This window comes from Mastomys coucha, unplaced genomic scaffold (genome assembly GCF_008632895.1).
Source record: "Mastomys coucha isolate ucsf_1 unplaced genomic scaffold, UCSF_Mcou_1 pScaffold15, whole genome shotgun sequence".
In the NCBI taxonomy this organism is placed as follows: domain Eukaryota; kingdom Metazoa; phylum Chordata; class Mammalia; order Rodentia; family Muridae; genus Mastomys; species Mastomys coucha.
Window position 1 is genome coordinate 156,685,040 of NW_022196897.1, and position 20,043 is coordinate 156,705,082.

Consider the following 20,043-nt stretch of genomic DNA (forward strand, 5'->3'; position numbering starts at 1 on the left):
ACTCTGCTGTGGGTGCTGAGGGCTTGTAAAATGGACAAGCAACATTTTCTACTAATAAAATAAAGTTTTCAAAAATGGTCATTGAAGCACAGAAAAGAGAAAAAATCGCTCAGGTATTTACATTTAAAAACTCATTCTTACTTTCAAAAATTCAAAGATGTAAAATACAAGGGGTGGCTATTGGGCGAGCGTTAAAGGTGCTTGATCCTGGGCACCTTCATGCGAAAGGTGGGAACTGACTCTGAGCTGTCTTCCGCCCCCCACAGGTGCGATGTGGCAGGTGTGCTCCCCCAAATAGACGTAACACAAACTTTTAGAAAGACAAATATACAAAAATGAGATCTGACGATACAGGTGTAACTTTTTATTTGATTTTTTTATTACTTGGCAGCACTGGAGGTTGAGCCCAGGGCCCCACATAGACCAGGCAAAAACTCTTACTACAGAACTCTATCTTTAGCCTCTGGATTTATAACTCTGAAAACAATTTTATAAGAAAGACAAAGCATAGAGCTGTGTCAGCCATGCACAAATATTCATTCTGATGTACATGTAAATGCATAGTTCAGAAATATTCTAAGACCGTAACCTAAAAGGGAAATCTTTATCAAGTATGTAGAAATAATCAGTAAACATCTATAGAAAAACAGTGCTGGTTTAAAAATGCACAGGCTACATGTAAACACTTTAAAATGTTGTCTGTAGTATATAACTCTTTTATGTTTATGAAATTGTGCTTTCCAGGGGGTTCAAGCCCCACCATACATACCGTGTAGGTAGTGAGCATATATTACAATCACCACTTTGAATAAAGAAATTAAGGCACAGAAAGTCGGGTTCCTATGCTTGCAATGCATTCCTTTAAGCTGTGACTAAATTTCAGGACATAGTCCCGCACTGCAGACTCTAAATTGGGGACCCTATGTCTTTATGTAAAAACGTGACTGAAGCGAAGTACCCTCAGGGCCCACAACCATTCACACGGAGGTGCTGGCACACACATATGCCGACACACTCAAAGCTTAGAGACTGTTGCTTCGTCTGTCCACTCTAAAACCACAGAGAAAGGTACCAATGAAATTAATTAGAGTCCTCTGTACCAACGAGACATTCCTAAGCTAGGAGCTGGCTTCACTGTAGAACTTCTTTAAGTAGACTGTGTCTAATTTCTATCAATGTTTCCTCTTGTAAGCAGGAAAAATAGCTTTATGAGAGCCTTTACCTAATGTTTAGCTCCGTTTACAACTGGTGTTTCCTCAAATAGTGAACAAAACCGAGTATAATAAATGGTTTGTCAGTCCCACTCAGACAATTATGCCATAGTAGGTCTTCATCAAGTGTAAACGGGAATTAAATCTGCCTTTTTGGGTTTTGCATCAGAAATACTTATTAACCTTTATTATAGTAGCTGGCTCGCAGCTTCCCCGGGATAACACAGAAGACACTGAGGGCAGGCTCTTGAGGGCTCTGGTTGGCTAATGTAAACATGTGGTGAAGTATAGTGGGCGGCGCCTGGCATTCCCGCCCCTCCATGTGCTTCCCTGAGTAATCGGCTTAGTAAACATCATTTTCAGAATCATTCTGCAGTAAACTTTGTGCGCGTGCTTCGCAGGTTGTCCCATGCTCTGGTCCCTGAAGTTTGCCGTCTAGGAATACAGAAGCCAGAAGCAGTTCTCTTGCAGGGGGATTGCTGGTCTTGATTGGGGGAGCAGGGGAAAGAAATCTGTAAAATCAATTAGACACCCATCGTATGTCACAAAGTGTACTTCAGCTGTTGGAAAACAAGAAGCTAAAATTAAAATTGTCATGGGCATCTGCCAAAAGTGTAGCTCACTGAGTGACGTGTGCACTCTGGCTTTGCTGATGCCCGGGACCTTGCCATTAAGAATAATTCTTACGCTGGCCTCCTGTGAGAGGCACTTCATGTGGCCTCAGAATTCGACAGTTTTCTGTTACCACGGACACTACGGAATGACGTCTGGATTTCTTGGGACCTCCTTCAAAGCTTCCTTAGTAACAGTGTTCTCCTTTAAATGGTCCGCAGGCCTCAGTGGCTCCTCCTCTTGACCCTGAACCAACCCCTACTCAGGATCATGGAAAGGGAGAGCAGAGCTGAGAGAGCTGCTTCAAGCACAAGCATGTGACTGTCAAGCCATGGGAGTGTCACCTTCCACATCAGACAATAAAGTTTTTCCATCCCACTTTAGAGTCTCATCAATGGCTTTGATTCCATTGCAATGCGCATTAGGAGAAACCAGCCAGACTTAGAAAGCTCATGTTTGACTACAGAAGTAATTCTTAGCACAGGGCTTGAGTGACGTACTTGGGCCCATGTTAAAAGAAAAAAAAATTCAGTAATTTTCTTAAGAGGAGAAATTAGGTGGGGCTAGAGAGATGGTTCCACGGTTAAGAGCACTTGCTGCTCTTACAGAGGACCTGAATTTGGTTCCCAGCAACCCATCATTTGGGCAGCTCACAGTGGTCTGTAACTCTAGATACAGGGAATCGGATGCTCTCTTCTAACTTCTGCGGGGACCCACACTCTTGGGGCACACATACACACACATTCAAATTAAATCTTTAAAAAAGAAGGGAGAGAGAGAGGAGAGAGAGAGAGGAAGAAAAGAGAGAGAGAGAGAGAGAGAGAGAGAGAGAGAGAGGAAGAAAGAGAGAGAGAGAGAAGAAAGCTGAGTGCAGACACTTCCGAACTTTGCTCAGTCCTGGTTGGGTAAGGTACCCGAAGACAACAGGGACCCAGACACTCACCTTAGCATCCTACCGTGGACAGAACGCAATGGGCAGCTCCCGGCTAGGTACCAGGATGCCAAGATGCAGCATCTCCACGGGCTTGTTGTCTGTAGCCACAATGTTATATTTTTGGATTATCTGTAACACACATTGAGATAAATGAGGTGTTAACCCTCCTGCCTCCTGCTTTGTGGAACAGCTCAGGATGGGGGTTGTAGAAACCCAGTGAAGACATTTACCCAGCAAAGAGCCAAGTGGAGCTGTAACTCAGCCAGCCGGCGCCCGATGCACATCCTCTTCCCGATGCCAAATGGGAGATGAGCAAAGGGATTGATCTTTCTCTCCTTTTGAAGCCAGCGTTCCGGTCTAAACTTACTAGCATCTTCAAAATTGTCTTCGCTAGAACCCAGCACCTGGGTGTTTAGTGTTAACACCGTCTAAGAACACGTAGAAAAAGATGATTAAAAAAAATCAGTAGCAAAAATAACTCACGAAAATACAATGATGATGAATTGCTTGACATATGTTAGGGATAGTACGACATGTGTGCATAGATGTGGGCAGTGCATGTACCCATGTGCACATGCAAAGGCAAGAGGAAGACATCTGGGTTCTCTCCCTGAACCTGGATTAAGCTGGCAGCCAGCAAGAACCACGGATTCTCCTTTCTCAGTCCCTGTCCCACAATGATGGTCCAAACAGCTTTTCACATGGATGTTGGAGATTCAAACCCAGGTCTTAGCCTTGTACAGCAAGTGCTCTGGCCCCCCAGCACCCCCTCCCCAGACCCCGAACTCTGCATTTTTTTGTGTTCCATTTTCTCAACCACCTCATCTCTCCTCAGTTTTCAGATGAGGAAGGATGAAGCTCACAGATTCCCTGGAACTCACTCAGGACCACTCACAGAGAGTCCATGTTTGCATCTCAAGAGCTGCCACCTCTAATTCTGTACTAAGTAGCATGCCAACGATGATGCTCTGTCCTCCCTGGGTTTCCACAACAGCTGCTCTCCCAGCAAAAAGCTTCAGGGAGATTCGACAAACTCTTGAGAAGTGAAATCAACCCAAGTTTTGCTAATAAACAGATAGGCAGATTCTACTTACTCCCTTGGGTAGTGTATATCCATCCAGAACCGTTGGTTTGTCAAGGGTCCGAGTTGTAAATGGCACACTTGGGGTAAGCCTGAAAAGTCAAAATCAGAATTGTAAATGTGGCCACAAACCCCTCGTTTTCTGACAACCTTAGGAATACAGACAGAATGAGAAATGTCACAGTCAGGACAAGAATGACACCCCATCTCTTTCCATGAGAAGCTCTGGGCAACTCCCATGAGGAGCACTTGGGAGAGGGAAAGCCAGGTTTGCCTAGTGGTGTAGCCCCCCGATAGATCAACTACCCTCCTTCTGTTCTCAAGCATATATATGGGCAACACAAATTAGACTTGTGGTAAGAAAGGCAGGCAGAGAATGGGTGACAGGAAGGGGTGGATCTGGGGGGGGGCTGGGAGAGAGGAGTGGGAATAACCAGACGCTCTGCCTGCGACCATCGAGGAGCTAAGGGCTGTTCTGTCTTGTTTTTAAGAAATCCCATCTTCTCTTATATTTTTGTTTGTGAGCCTAGCCTTCAATGGCTGAGCCATCTCTCCAGCCCGAAATCCCATCTTCTCAATATGTGTGTCTCTTGTTGCTTATCATGTTAGTCAAATCCCTTCTATAAGGCTGGCTAGTGGCTCATCACACTGATTTTCTTCTAAGGCTAACTAGTGGCTCATCAATTGTTCCATTCCATTCACTCTATATGCATCCCATACGCCACGCGAGGCCTGGCGTTTTTTCTATTCTGCTGCTTCCCACAGAGGCAGTGCTGCTTCCTTTTAAGCTAAGGATGGGAGGAGGGTTACTTCCCAGGAAGAGTCTTCAAAGACAGAGACGTGTATCTCCGTATCCTCTTGCTTGGCCTGCATATCGAACCCTACAATCACACCTTACGTAAGGGGCGGGGCCCCCTTATGACTGACAGCATCCATTAGAGGCCGAACCCTACAAGCACACCTTACGTAAGGGGCGGGGCCCCATTACGACTGACAGCGTCCATTAGAGGCAGGCTGCTATTGCCTTCAAGAGGAAGAAATTCACTTTCTAGGATTTAATAGGACTGGCCCACACACAGGGTTTGGAAAGCAAGTGATATAAACATCATATAACCACTCCAAGGCTCTTCTCTCTAGTTTGATAGATGTGTATAATAAACCAGGAGGAGCGCCTTGGGGTTTCCTTGCTATGTCTCCAAGGAGTCCTTTTCTAGGGACATAGTGAACTGCCAAAGTAAAAGAGAACCTGTCCTCGTGTACTGACCCAGAGGTGTGGCCATACCTCATGGATTCTTTTAGACAGGCCTTTAAATAGGGCATATTCCTCACATCTTCTGCCCGTGGCGTCTGGTTGTCAGGCAGCACGCTCTGGATTTCCCGAAGAAGTCTCTGCTGCACTTGGGGATTCCGGGATAGATTGTAGAGAATCCACATCAAGCTGTTTGCGGTCTGAAAAGCAACCGGCCACAGATGAGAGTCTGTGTATGACTGGTCTTAAACAAATGAGATAAGAGTCTGTCGATGACCAGCCTCAAATCTTTGTCAGGCTAAAAAAAGGCCCTGTCTAAACTACAATCGCGTGTAATTACTTGGGCATAAACAAATTCGCATACAACTGGCAAGAGGGGGAAATCTGGGGAGGGTCCAGACTCATTTCTCCACTGTGCCAAATTTTACTGCTATGTGAAATGCTACCACTAGGGGGAAACAGGAGCAAGATACAAAGATGTCCTCTCTGTTTTCCATCCTCTGACCTAAATGTGAATCCATCAGGGCCTCAAAATAAAAATTGAAGTAGAACTTGTTTAATGGGCAAAACTTATTTAAAACAGAGTAAAGAGAGGATGGGAGCTCTGATGGCACTAATGAGACGCTCTCTATGGAATTAAATGTGTAAGACATAGCCCTTCTGGAATGTAATAAACGGTCTTTTGGCTACTCCCTAAATTAACCACAAACACGAAAAGGCCCTATCAGGACTTCAGCCACATTGTAAAGTGCCCTCACAGGAGAATTCGACACCTTGCCAAAAGAGAATAGAAGAGGAAGTGAATTCTGACATCAAATCAGGTATGCCAAGAAGCCAGCGGTGGTTTTCTTACAAGGCCAGTGGTCTTTTAAAGGGCACCGTTGGCATCCTTTGTGAGGGTAATGAGGAGCACCCACCATATTCACCACCAGGAGTCAGACGCACTTGGCTGCTCTTAAACTAATTTAAGCCAAAGAGTCTCCAAAATTCGGTGTCACGTCCTCCCCCTGCAGACACCGAGGCGCTGTGACTAAGTGTCATGACCCACTCACACTAAGGAGCAGAGTGCAGGATGGCTCAGAGCCAACTGGCATTTATTATTTTTGGAAGAGCATGCCTCCCAGGCAAGCTTCTTCGTGTCAGAGGGCCAGTGGCCTCAGCTGAAATAAACCCTGCATGGCGTTATTACAGAACAGGAAGAGGGCGTGGCCTCCAAATTAAAGGCAGTCAAATCCCTCTGTCCACCCAATGTGACTTTCAGAGTAAACAGGACTGGACCAGGTGTATAACCATATCAGGTCTCGCCTCACCACAAGGGCCAGTGTTCCACAGAGGTAGGTAACTACAGTTTTGCCACATCCAGGGGACTTGGTCTGGGTCCTCAGGAAAACTGCAGAGCTTAATTCCAGGGGAAGTGGGTTAGGAAACCTCAAGGGCTCAGGCTGTCCTGGCATGACCTCTGCTGGGGAGGATGAGGTGGGCACTCACATCCTTAACTGGCTCTCCTTACTAGGTTCATTCTCCACCCCTCCAATTGTCAAAGCTTAAATTGGCCAGCTTACTCCCTTGCTTAAAATGTCCCCTCATGGCGTGTATATACCACTATCTGAAAGAGCGATTGTGTGTGTGTGTGTGTGTGTGTGGTGTGTGTTTACATATCATGTAGAAGCTGGATGGAGGTTGACTCTACCTCATTTTCTGAGGCAGGGTTTCTAGCCTGGTTGGCCTCAGGGATTCCCCTCTCTCCACATACCAACCTGGGATTGCACACATGAGTAACCACACTTGGCTTTTAAAATTTGAGTTCTGGGTATAAAACTCAGGTCCTTGTGGCTACACAGCTAGTATTTCACCAACTGAGTGCGCTCTCTCTCTCTCTCTCTCTCTCTCTCTCTCTCTCTCTCTCTCTCTCTCTCTCTCTCTCTTTTCTCTGTCTCTCTCTCCCTCTCTCTAGCCCTTATGCTTGAAAAAGTTAAATTGTCTTGCCAGAGCACAGACACCTATTTCCAAATTCCTGTTTCAGTTCTGCCGTGGTGCTGGCTAGAGCTTACTCAGTATTTTTTCATTGGAGTACACGTTATTAGAGTCAGTAACTACCGCACCCTTAAGCACAAAAAGGCCACACTTTGCATTTCCTACCGGGCTCACTCTAGGACTCTTACTACCAGTTCTGTGAGGCTGCTGCTGCTCGGGTAACTCTGGTGAAGAGAATGATTTCAGCAGCTGCTTAAGAACTCATCGTGGAAACCAAACCGCCCAATAGACTTTAACCAGCTGAGTTCCCAGCCCTCACCGTCTCCACCGCAGCCAGCTGGAGCTCTGTGACAGCCGCATACAGTTCTTTCTTGGAAAGATGGTCTTGCTGATAAATATCACAAAGGAAATCCTCACCAGGCTGCTGGGAATATCTCTCTAGTCGGTTGTCAATGCAGGGCTTGACTGTCAGAGGAGAGAAGGAGAGAGAGTTTGAAAATCAGGATAAGGAGAATAACCCAAGAAAAGCTTGCAGCACCGAGTCCTGACAGGGACACTGACGATTTGCTAGTTCAGTAAGTATCTAGTTAATACTCTCCCCACGCTGGCAAGGATTGGTCGAGTCTGACATGGATCGGCTTCTCGGCATCCACCGGGCATCTTCCAAAAGTGTTGATTCGGAATCAGGGATGAGGGAGCCTAAAGTCCGTCTCTCTCTGCTGGGACTCACTATGTACTCCTAGCTGTTCTTGAACTCGCTACGCAGACCAGACTGGTCTTAAACTCACAGATAGATGATTGTGTCTGCCTGGTACTTAAGGCACAAACCACCACGTATGTATGACCTTGAAGGCTTCATTTCTATCAAGCTCCTGGGGCAGAAGCTGTTGGGGCCTATAATCACATTTTGCTGATCAAAAGCTCGGAGCTCAGAAAGGATCAGCATGAGGGGGGATGGGAACTGGACTTATGTGCATATTCCAAACTTGGACACATGTTAGTAGGCACATAAGCAAGTATCGTGCCTGGAAATACTGATAACATTTAGCATTTATAAAACAAACACATTCAGATGACTGTCTCACTTCAATTCTTTATGTGGGCAGATCCCAAACTAAGGTTGCCATGGAGATAGCGGGCAGGGCCACTGCCTGTGGTGCCATGGAGATAGTGGGCAGGGCCACTGCCTGTGGTACAGTTGGCATCTTGGTACTGAAGCACGGCCTAACTGGAGGCTTCGGATAGCTCCTTAGGTGTGTCTCAGGACCATTCCTTGGGAACTCAAAAACGAGTTGACTATGTGGTTTTGTATAAGGATTAAACCTAATACCCTGTGGAGCAGAAATAGCCCTAACTATCAAAATATTACAATACAATGGGCACATTGAAAGTTGTTGTTCTACTGGGCACATTAAAAGTTCTACCAACAAGGGAGTTAGTGTCATTTGTTACTTTAGAGATGGGGCAATCGAGGATGCAAAGGAGGTGACACACAGGGCCAAGCACCACACATGAACCCGAGTGTGCCTCGGAAGCTCTTGTTTGAGCGGAGCAGACTACAGAGAGCCTGCTTCTACCAGCTCTGCATGTGAGCACAGAAAACTCTAGAAAGTAGGAGAAGCCACACCATGGGACAATCGTGATGGTTCAGTCAGATAGGTCACACTACGCCTCTCCTAGACATAGGCTCAGGGTCACGGGATGGCAGTAGGCAGTGGGCAGGGTGGCCCCTTCACCTGATTTGAAAATGGTGTCCCAGGCCAGCGTGTGCGCTTGCCACACTTTGGTGTTGAGGCGCTTGTGCAGCTCCACGGGGGTCACCATCATCTTCCCAAAGGTGCTCATCATCTGTAAGAAACACAGCAGCTTGACCACCGCCATCTTCTCTCTAAGCCTGCATTCTCCATGGAGAGGGAGGATCCTAACTCAGACCCTTCTGTATCTCCAAAGGGTGACAGTCAAAGGACACCATCTCTCTCGCTCAACTCAAGGACGGCTCTGTGCTGTGTTTAATAAAAAGGTATCTGTCTCATGTTTGGTTGTACTGGGAATTGAACCCAGGATCTCCTGGTTGCTTAAAAAAGCATCTAATTCATTGCGTACCCCTCTTATTTTATTTTTATTTGGAGACAAAATATCATTAAATTGTCTAGCCTGTGCTTGCATTCACTCTGTAGCCAAAACCAGCTTAAAACTTGCAATTATCTCGCCTCAGGACCTCACCCAAGCAGCTGGTATGATAGGCCTGTTCCACCAGCCCCAGTTTTTAGTGTCCTGATTGTATAGAAAGAAGGAAAAACTGGAAAACTACACTTTGTCTATTTGCTCCAGTTTCTGTTATTGTATAGCCTTAATTCCAAATCAATCTCATCTTATCTATAGTAACTCAAATTACTCAAACCAGTCAAAACTTTTAAAATCTGCAACATTTAGAAACTTTAAAAGGTATCTTTTAACCAACTGACCATTAATCCGGATACCTTAAATATATTTAAAATAATATTTCTCGTAACTTTGCCTAAACTGATATAATGGACTTGGCATTTTTTTTTATGATTGGTGCACATGTATATAGTAGAATATAGGTATCAAAGGGAATGAATTAAGTATTAAAAATAAGTAAGTTCAACACTCCTCCTTGGGAGACACAGGAATAACCTTTGCTACTCTGAATTCTAGCTTTGAGGACATGCCGTCCAGAGGGCCTGCTTACCGTTTTGATGGCTGCAATGAAGGTCAGGGCTGCTTCTTCCGTGTCCTTTTGAAGGAGCCCGAATCTCTTCTCATACAGCACAAGGCAGATGCCTGTCATTGAAAATAATCACTACTGTTGTTTAACCGTAGCCATGTCAGAGTCTATGACTACATGCCTATCAAAGACTGAATTGTGTGTCTCATGAGACTGTGGTCTCTTCTAGAAAACAAAATCGCAAAAAGAGTGAGAGAGGAGGGCAAGGACCCTCTCTTCTCTCTCTAGAAGTCATTTCCGGGAACACATGACCCATACGCTTTGAAACCACTTGGTGAGAGACACACTGAGTCAGTCACAGGCAGGTGAGGACAGAGGTGCCAGTGGCTCAGAGATGAAGGGCTGGGGACGGATGAGCTATGGAATTGGTTCCAGTACCTACCTGCCCACAACAGGGGTTTCTCTGTTAATAATGTCGTTTAGGATCAACCTATTTTCAAATAGGATTCCTTAGTCTTTAAAACTTTTTGCACAGAGAAAATTTGAATTACATAATACCTGTGTCCTCTGTGCTAGGTCTAGTAGTTGAACATGGATTGCAATGTCATGCACCAGGCTAGCTGGCTGGGGAGTATTCCAGGATTTTCCTCTCTCTGTCTCCCATCTTGCCATAGGAGCACTGGGATTACAGACCTGTGTTACCGTGTCTAGATTTGTGTGAGGTTTGGGTCAGGCTTGCAGGCAGGCTGTTTCTCCACTGAGTGTGTGTGTGTGTGTGTGTGTGTGTGTGTGTGTGTGTGTGTCCCATGATCCCTTTGCTTTTTTGACAAGAAGACAACAAAGCAATCTGTTTTCCTCTTCCCGTTTCCCTCTGGTCTCTGCGTAGAGCACAGAGGCAAGGCTGGGGCAGCTGCTGTTATCTTGCTTCAAGCCAACATGCTAAGGACAGACCCGGGTGTTTCCACTCCTGCCTGGGCCGAGGGCTTTCACTTTCGGCTCGGTTTTCTGAAACACTCATCTGAAGAGGCCTATCTAAATTTCTCTTTTCCTGCCCTTCCATCTGACCCTCATCTTAGCAGAGAGGAGTCTCTCACCAAGGTCCATGTCTCTGCTCCTGTTACTCCTGCGAATGTCCTTACTGGTATTTGTCATTTTAGAATTGTAGTTTAGTGAGGGCAAAGAGGCTGTCCATTTTGTTCCTCCATGTGTCTCTGGTACCTAACAGTGCCTAGCACACAGTATTTGCTTAAGAAGTGTTTGTCGAATGACTTCCTCAATGACCTATAGTATAAGTCATAACTAAAATGAGTTTGCGTGGCCTTGTCTTGATTGGTGATATCTACCATTATGGAGACCGGAGCTTTATCCTCCCAGATCTCCTGTAAAGGCAAGTGAACAAGAACTTACTTTCAAAGGACCATTTGTTCAGTTCACTGTACAGATCTTGGATGCGGCCTCTCTCATCACGCAGCTCATCGATTTGCCCCATAAAATCAGCCAAGACCTTAAAGAAAACAACAAGAAAGGCACATCTGTATCACAGGAGGGGCAGGGAAGGTTCTTCTGAGTGTGTGTCTGCTGTTGGTGGCGATGGGCGCTCATTACACAGTCTTCTCCCAGGGAAGGTTCTTCTGAGTGTGTGTCTGCTGTTGGTGGCGATGGGCGCTCATTACACAGTCTTCTCCCAGGCCTGTCCTGTGTTGTTTCCTAAGCTCTTCCTGCAGCCACTGAAACTTAAGTTGCAGGCTTGTTTTAAAAGTGTCCCTGGCACTTGTGTGTGTGTGTGTGCGTGTGTGTGTGTGCGTGTGTGTGTGTGATGATGTAGGTTTATGTTTGTATGGGGACATGCATGTGCCAGTGATGTGCGGAGGCCACAGTTGACATTCAATGTCTTCTTCACGTGCTCTCTACCCTGTTTTTTTGAGACAGGGTCTCCCATTGAACCTAGAACTCTGAAAAACTTGACTGACCTGAAAGGCTAATGAGCTTCCGGGAATCCTCCTGTTTCTACTTGGCCCGTACTGAGATTTGAACTCAGGCCTTCAATGATTGCAGTGCGAGGACTTTCCCTCCTGAGCCATCTCCCCAGCTCTGCTTTTGATATTTTAAGAAGGAAAACATCCTTTCTGGGAAGACTGGGTGGATAAACCAGGAGGGAGTAATCAGACAAAGTGGCAGCTCAGTGAGGGTGGTAGAGTTTGGAGCAGCGCTCCACTCTAGACTTCCACATCTGGGCAGAGGCGAATCCTCCCACCAGCAGTTTGTGTGAAGCATGTGGAATGTGGACTCGGGAAACCTGCAAGTTCTGGATGTAGCTCGCTCAGTAGATAGGTCTGCACCCTTGGGGCAGCCACACAAGGGCTCTAGCGTTGGCCTCTAACACCAGTGTTGGGGCTGACCCAAGCTCACCCTTGCCAAGTGTGAGGGACCCTGCATGGCACAAAGTGTTTCACCCCAGCTGATCTGCACTGCCACCTCACGGGGCAAGAGGCACAACCACTGCTCCCATTTTCCATGTCACAGCTGAGAAACGGCTTAGAGACGCTAAGTCATGTGACCACCTTACTGATGGAGGGCCTGCCCAGCTATACCCAAGACAAGGGATGAATAGATAGTCATAGAGCCGGCAGGTAACAGAGGAGCATGTTTAGCTTGCTTATGTAATGCATTTTAAAAATGCTTTGAATCTGTTACCTTACTAGAAAAGGCGGGGGGTGCGGGCTTTTGGGGGAGGGCTGGGGGGGCACAGTCTGCCCATTGCCCAGAATCTTTTCAGAATCATTCATCAGCATAGAATATGAAATCTCTGGACACATCATGGCATTTCATCCCTCTACATTTTCTGAAGACCGGTCTCTATAGTAACACGCCTCCCCCACCCCCTCCCACCCAGATTCTTTATCTCTGTGTTCCTATTCCGAATGCAAAGCCTCTCCCCTTCCCCTCCCCTCCCCCCCAGCCTTAATGTTGCCGCCTAGGGCTTTTAGAAGCATCATGTCATCTCATTGAGTATTGTAGACTACTCGGGGCTCTAAAGACTGGGAAACCGGCTTACCGGTAGCTAGAGGAAGCCATGGGACAGCCAGCCAAGACAGCTTGTAACTGTTCCCTCTGTGGGGTGGGGTTACTTTAGAAGGCTTGGGAGAAGAGGAAGGAGTGAAGGATGGAGAGAGACAGCACCCCCTTGAACCACCCATGATCCACAGTTCTCCTCCTTTGTATTTGGCGCGGTGACCCAAAGCCCGCGGTTAACAGCTCTCTGTCGCCGCCGCGAGCCCCAGGAAAGCTGGCCCTAGAGTGCAAACCTCATTGATTTTCTCGTCCAGCTTCATGATCTCCACCGGCTTCATGAGTTTCTTTTGGAAGGCGCTGCGGACCCGCTGCCACTCCGGTCCTTCCCTGCAGAGAAGGGCTAGGGTTAGAGCGAGCTCCACGAAGGAAGCTGAGCAGGGACTGGAAAAGTCTCAGGAATCTTAGATCTCAACGAATATTCGTGGCCGCCACCAGCCATCACTGACCATCAGAGAGAGGCTCACAGTGTCTCTCTGTGAGCTGATGGCTGATGGTGGTTAAGGGTTGCCAGAGAAGGGGTAGTCATTTTTTTGTCAGTGGTGTAGGCTCCGACAGGATGCCTGTACTCTAAATAACCCTCACCGATCTATGGTCATGCAAGCAACCTCAAGGGAGTCATAAACACAAATTAAAAACGACATGAAAATAGGAGAGAGATTTGTTGGGACAAGGGAGAATCTCGGTGGGAGTGGGTGGAGGAAATCAGAGAGGACACTGGGTGATGAAAGCGACCGGAAATACATTATAAACACGTACAAAATTGTCAAACAACGTTAAAATATTCGGTTTGACGTTAGAGTTAAATCTTGCCCAAGATGACACCGGGAAGGTAGAAGCCCAAATAAAGAGGGCTTAGTGCTTTTGATGTGTCCTGTTGGGGGAGGCAGGCATGTGTGCATCCCTTCACTGGATGACTTGTGAGGGGAACCCACTCTCTATAGCACGATTTCAGGATTGTACCGCTCTTGGTAGAGCAGGGTCTTTGTATTCGTTCTGCATAAGAAAAGTCCTAGGGAACTCTAACTACTCCCCTCCCCCAGTGTCCCGCACGTCCAGACTCCCTCCGCCTCCACCCAGCAGAGGGTACTGACTCACAGGATCATCAACCCGTAGGCTTCATTGCGGTGGTCGCGATAGGCTTTCCAAGGTTTGATCTCCAGTCGCTGGGGATGCGCGCTCTCTGTGCGGTACAGAGCTTCCAGCAGGCTCGGCGAGCCCAGATGCACCGAGTCGAAGGAGCCCAGCTTCATCCGGAAAATCTGGCCATACTTCTTGTGGTACTCTGCCTGCAGCGGGGCGGGCCAAATGCCATCAGCGCGCATCCTCTGGGTGCCCCGGGCGCTTCTGCCCCGCGCTGCTGACGGATCACCTGAGCTCCCCCTGCCACCCCGACGGGAAGGGATAGGGAACGGGGAACAATAGGGGAATAGGAAACAAACTATTTACCAGTGTGTCGTGCTGTTTCTTCAGGCCGCCTTTCCAAAAAATCTCCAGTAGGCTGCCTAGCAGTGGCCAGTTGGTGGGTCCAGGCAAGGAAGTGACATTCCGAGTCTCACCATCTGTCCTCAGCGGGCAGAGGGGCACCTCTTTTGGCGAGCGCGAAGCGCACGCCTTGGATGTCACCGACCTTGGGGGTTGTCCGAGGTCCCGCAGCCGGCGCAGGAAAGCGATCAGGGAGCGCCTTTTGTCAATGGGGCAGCTCATAGTAGCAGGTGACCCGTGGGACTCGAGGAACAGCAGGGATTAGAACGGGTAAGGTGTTTCAGAAGTGTTTCTGGGTTCTGAAGTTTTGGCGATTTGGGGAAGAGAGGCAAACAGAAGCCGCAGGTGTGGCAAAATGCTGTACAGCAGGAGGGCCTTGGAAGAGGCAGGTGCCCAGGGATGCTGCAAGTTACAGCTGCTTGGGGCGCAGGTTCCTGCCCTGAGCTGGCCACAGTGGCTGGGGAAGAGCGGCCGGGGTTTGGTAGCTCTGGGAAGAGTCCTCCGTAGCTGCAAATTTGACTTCTGACGGCTAAAGCCACAGGGGGTCAAGGAGGGTCGAAGGGATGCCGCCCGCCAGGTCTGATGCACCTCGGTGTGCCTCCCTGAGCTCCCTGGCTTAGGGACCTCGTATTTATGGAAACAGGGCATGCTGGAGGTGGCCAATGAGCAAGCTAAGTAGAGCGGAGGGGAACCGGCTGGCAAGGATGGGAGGGACGCGGGGGGCGGGTGTGGAAAGAGGATGGAGTCAGCGAGGTGAGTGAGGGCGCCGGGGCCTCGGGTGACCGACACGCTGCTGGCCCGGCAGACGCACCGTGGACTCCACCCCGGAGATAACCTGAGAAAGGCGCGTCGAGCCCAGGGTTCAGCGGGTGCGCTGCGAGCACGCCTCCTCTCCCTCCTCCTGCAGGCTGCAGCCGGCCTTGCAGGAGCCCGAAGCTGCGCTTGCACAATCGCCACGCAGGGCGGGCAAGGTCCCTGAGGACAGCGCGGAAGGCTGCCCGCGCTTGCCAAGCGAGTGGAGGAGAGCGCGCCCGCCTTCCAACATCCCGGGTTTTCATAGCCTGAGCAGAACTTCCTTTGAAGGAAAGTTGCCTTTTTGAACCTCAAAAAGGGGGAGGGGAGAGGAGATAATCTTCTTACCGTGGGTCTTAAGTTAGTTAGGCAAGGAAGCCCAATGCGGTTTGCAGAATTTCTTTACCAGATTCCTCGATGCTTCAGGCTGGGCTGTTAAGGAACGGAATAAATCAGTGCATGTACAGTCTACACAGGTGTGTGTCCTCAGTAAAGCATGCTAGAGGCCTTCGTTTTTCCGGAGACTGTGGAATGCCTAGAGGACATGGCTCAGTTTCCTTTGGACGGCTTCCCACTCTTCCCCTCAGGTCTTTCCTTCTTGCACATCGCCCACCCTGCACAGAGCAGAGGCACCCGCAGATTCCCAAGCACCCCACTTTCTCCCTAAAGCCCACCTAAAGCAGGCAGAGTTATCCACAGCGGCACTCCTGCTTTTGTGACTGGATAGACCAGAGCTTACTTTCCTAATTCTGGAAAGGAAATTGGTCTTCGCTGATGCAAAGTGACTCATATTGTTTCCTGCTTTTCCAATGCAAAGTGGCCAGCACCCAGGCAGGAGGCAGAGATGTCCTCCCCTGCTTTCCAGTCACCTGACCTAAGGTTACTCTGACCCAAGCAATGGCAAAGTCTTCCGTAAACATCTGTCTGCTTCTGGAAAAGCTTTTGCAATCCGATTTGTAATTTGTACTTCAACACTGTCATTTCAAATTTCCCCTAAGAGGCCGGTGCTAATAAACAAACAATAACTGCACATATTCCATAATTTAGATGAAATTTACTAGATCTTTGTTATTGTGCACTGCCGAGTATACCGCTCGCACTATAAGTTTATGTAGTCTTTCGTGTGTCTGTGAAACATACACTTTATACTGTATGTAACACAGTGTAGGGCACACACTGCATGGAGGTTCCACATGTTAGACTTTGGAGAGCCTGTGACTAAAGACGGATTTCACGTCAATACTTCTTATGTATTTCTTGATAATTTATTTATGGATTTACATCTCAAATGCTGCCCCTCCCAGTACCCCCTCCCAGGGTTCCTCCCTCCATTTTCCCTTCACCTCTAAGAGGGTACCTCTCCATACACCCCACCCTGGTGTATCAAGCCTCTGCAGGACTGGGCACGTCCTCTCCCACTGAGGCCAGACAAGGCAGCTCTCTGCTGTATATGTACTGGGGGCAAATTTCACCTCAGCTCAATGTCAAAAACACAGGCGAAGGAAAACATCCCTCCCTAGCAGCTGAAACAAGTAAACGTCCTGCCCATTGTCACAGGCATTGGTGACCCCAAGGGCGTTTGAATCCACCAGTTTCTGACCCAGCCTGACTCTTCATCGTAGACATCCATACGTATCATTATTTCTATTGCTTTCTTGAGACAGAGTCTCATAGCCCAGCTAGCTCGAACCCCTCATGCTCCTGTTTCGACCTCTCGAGTGCTGGATGGCGGTTTAACATCATATGGTCGATCATATCACTTTTTTCTTAAACATGAATAGGTGAGAATACTGGAAATATTCCTTCTGTGACGATGTGCCCCAGAGGAGGGTAGGATCAGAACTTTCTCCTCTGGGCACATGGCAGAAAGCGTGCATCCCTAGAGGGAGGATGTATTTCCTCATCTCTTCTCACTTGTGCCTGGATGCTGCAAAGACTGGTGTGTGACAACTGTCTTGTTATTTCAGCCAGTGAGTTACTATTTCTTTTCCTTTTCCTTTTTATTTTTTATTTTGTGTAATCAAGAAGGAGACAAGTTTCAGATGAAGTAGATTTTCCTGGGAGTTTAATGTTAGACAGTTTTTGTTTCCTTTGTCTTTGAGACAGCGTCTCATTATATAGCCCTGGAACTTGTCCTGGAACTTGCTATGTTGACCAAGCTAGTCCGGAACTCACAGAGATCTTCCTGTCTCTGCCTTCTGAGTGCTGGGATTAAACTCATGTGCTGCACTGAATGCAGGCTCTACACCTCTGCATGAATTACAAAGAGATACTCGGAAGTACAGGATATTACTAGCTAGTGTACACATAGTAAATAAGAGAACTGCAGTTTCAGAGCCGTCCATGTCTTGTGTTCATTGGTGAGAGTCCCCAGTCTCAGCATAAAGTTTCTTGCAGGTCCATTGAATAGAACATTCGTCAGTCCCTGAAGAGGTTTCAGAACACCAAAATGATTATGCTGAGCATTCTCTCAGGAACTTAACCTTCTTGGCTTGGCTTCGTGCCTCCCTCGTCCCATAGCCTCCGTGAGGCATGCATCCAATGAGCCTCTCAGAAATTCCTAATGAAAGATCTGGAAGTGGCTCCTAAGCGCCAACCCCAAGACAGGCTCAGGCCACCTCTATTGTTCTGGAGAATTCTATCTCCTGCAAAGATTAATTAGACCCTAGCCCTTCTGCGATACATGGCAGTTTGTGCGTGTGCGTGCGTGCGTGCGTGCGTGCGTGCGTGCGTGTGTGTGTGTGTGTGTGTGTGTGTGTGTGTGTGTAGGATGAAACCTGTTGGTGGGAAAGGGCTTGATTTTGACCCTCTGTGCTGGGAAATACAAGACCCTTTCAAATATATGGATTGGCAAGACAATTTTGCTTCTCAAGCCTCAGCTGACCTAGGGTGAGAGCTGCTTTGGATTGTGGGAATTTGGAGGGCTGACATTTCATTTGTTGAGCAGAAGGTGTTGGAACCAACCTCCCAGCCAAAGTCAAACATCACAGAAATAGGAAGAATGCCCACACAGGCCCCTGTGAGGATGCTGCAGAAAGTCCCTAGCAAAGGGAGCCGTCTGAGAATGTGTAGTGCCTGCGCATTGCACACCTGGCTCCTTAAAGCTACCCAGAAGGTGGGTGTTTCAATCATGATACTTGTGCTCAACTACATAGTGGTAGTGTGTGTGTCTGGTGTTGGAGACTGACCACAGAGCCCTGTGCACACCAGAGAAACACTCTCCCATGGACTCTCTAGATTCCTACCGTTTTAAGACAGTGTCGCACTGAGTGGCTTAGGCTGGGCTCAACCTTGCAACCCTCCACCTTGCCTGGACCTTGCAAGCAGCTGAAGTCATATTGTTTTGATTTAGGAAACTGTACAGTTAATTAAATTAAAAAACAGTAAAAAAAAAAAAAAGCCCCCCTCACGCAGCCCCTGTCCCGGTCCCCACTACCCGAAGCTATAGCTCCATGGCTTTTCTTGCGTATTTCTTCCCAATTACTTAAATCTCCTTGAAATTGTAAACTACTGTCTTTTGTTGATTGACCCTCCCATAACACACACTGTTTATGTTGAATAGCACCCAATAAGCCAATAATAGGCGAATGATTATTGATTCTTTCCTGGTTCCTTGCAGCAAAACACAGAGAGTTTAGTAACAATACACCTTTTGTTTTCTGAGGAAGTTGTTGGTAAACCCTGCGGGTGCTCATCTGGGCACCTCTGGGTTGAAACAATGTCTCCACTCCTCACTGGCTGTGTGTGTTTGGGAAAATGTTTGGTTTCTCTGAGTCCAGGTTCTTCATTTGCAATGTCGGAGGTCGCCACACATCCATCCCCAGATGGGTTGAGACCCAGAGAGCCCAGGTGAAACGCGGCCTGTGGCTCACAGAGTCCACTTGGCGGCAGCACTTGCCTTCTGGTTTCTGAGCAGAACTAGGGCAAGTTGACCAGTCCATATTTTATTCCAAGTGTGGATAAAGGTATTTGAAAACTTCTAATGCAGTCACACAGGGGATGGGGTGGGGGCTTTTAAATAGGTTCACTGTCAAAAGCACCATTCTCATTCTCTTTTAAAACAGGAAGAGCGTGGTGTGAGCAAGTCGGTGTCTTAAAGATTTGTTTTATTTTGTGTATGTGTGTACGTATGTGCCTGTGTGTGTGTCTGTGTGTGAGCCTGGGTATATGCATGTGTGTTTCTATGTGTGTGTGTGTGCCTCTGTATGTGCCTGTGTATGTATGTGTATGCTTGTGTGTGCGCCTGTGTATGTGTGTGTGAATATATATATATATATGTATATATATATGTGCCTGTGTGTGCATGTATGTATGTATGTGTGTATGTGCCTGTGTGTGTATGTGTGTACCTGTGTGTGTGCCTGTGTATGTATGTATGTATATATATATATGTGTGTGTGTGTGTGTGTGTGTGTGTGTGTGTGCCTGTGTGTGTGTGTACCTGTGTGTGTGCCTGTGTATGTGTGTATATATATACATATATATATATACACATATATGTGCCTGTGTGTGTATGTGTGTGCCTGTGTATGGTGTGTGTGTGTGTGTGTGTGTGTGTGTGTATATGCCTGTGTGTGTGCCTCTGTATGTGGTGTGCCACATGTGTGTGGGTACTGATGCGAGGCTGAAGAGGACATCCAGGCTCCTGAAGCTGGAGTTGCTGGTGACTGTGAACCACCTGCCTTGGGTGCTGGGCACTGAACTCTGCAGGGTAGCACACCTCTAACCACTGAGCCATCTCTAGTCCCAGTTAGTATTGGTATTATTAATATTTAAAAAAAAAAATCACAGGGTCTTGTCCTGTACTTTAGGCGGGCCTGGCAGTTTTTAAGTAGCCCAGACTGGCCTAGAACTTGTGAGAAGCCTCCTGCATCAGTCTCTCTAGTGTGGATTTAGAGGCCACCATAGCCAGTAGCTGTTATTAGGAATGGTGACTTTGTTACCATC

At 47.6% G+C, this 20,043-nt stretch overlaps 1 protein-coding gene across 1 annotated transcript; it reads right to left on the reverse strand.

Annotated features, from left to right (window-relative positions):
• Positions 1-1,369: 1,369 nt before the first annotated feature.
• On the reverse strand, positions 1,370-14,907 carry LOC116091462 (1,25-dihydroxyvitamin D(3) 24-hydroxylase, mitochondrial). Its single transcript, XM_031372876.1, has 12 exons — positions 14,269-14,907; positions 13,918-14,108; positions 13,056-13,149; positions 11,158-11,254; positions 9,775-9,866; positions 8,798-8,909; positions 7,381-7,526; positions 5,121-5,287; positions 3,852-3,930; positions 2,988-3,185; positions 2,767-2,886; positions 1,370-1,723 (listed from the first exon to the last, which is right to left on the reverse strand). Exons 1-11 carry the CDS (start codon positions 14,524-14,526, stop codon positions 2,776-2,778), a joined length of 1,545 nt encoding a protein of 514 aa, XP_031228736.1. The 5' UTR covers positions 14,527-14,907; the 3' UTR covers positions 1,370-1,723; positions 2,767-2,775.
• Positions 14,908-20,043: the final 5,136 nt, after the last annotated feature.

Bases quoted from the DNA above. Each gene is read 5' to 3' on its own strand.
- LOC116091462 (XM_031372876.1), bottom strand. From the start codon at position 14,526: ATGAGCTGCCCCATTGACAAAAGGCGCTCCCTGATCGCTTTCCTGCGC. The intron at 9,867-11,157 runs GTAAGTTCTTGT...TTTCAATGACAG, and splicing joins GAACAAATGGTCCTTTGAAA to GCATCTGCCTTGTGCTGTAT. The intron at 5,288-7,380 runs GTGAGGGCTGGG...GTTGCTTTTCAG, and splicing joins AGCTGGCTGCGGTGGAGACG to ACCGCAAACAGCTTGATGTG.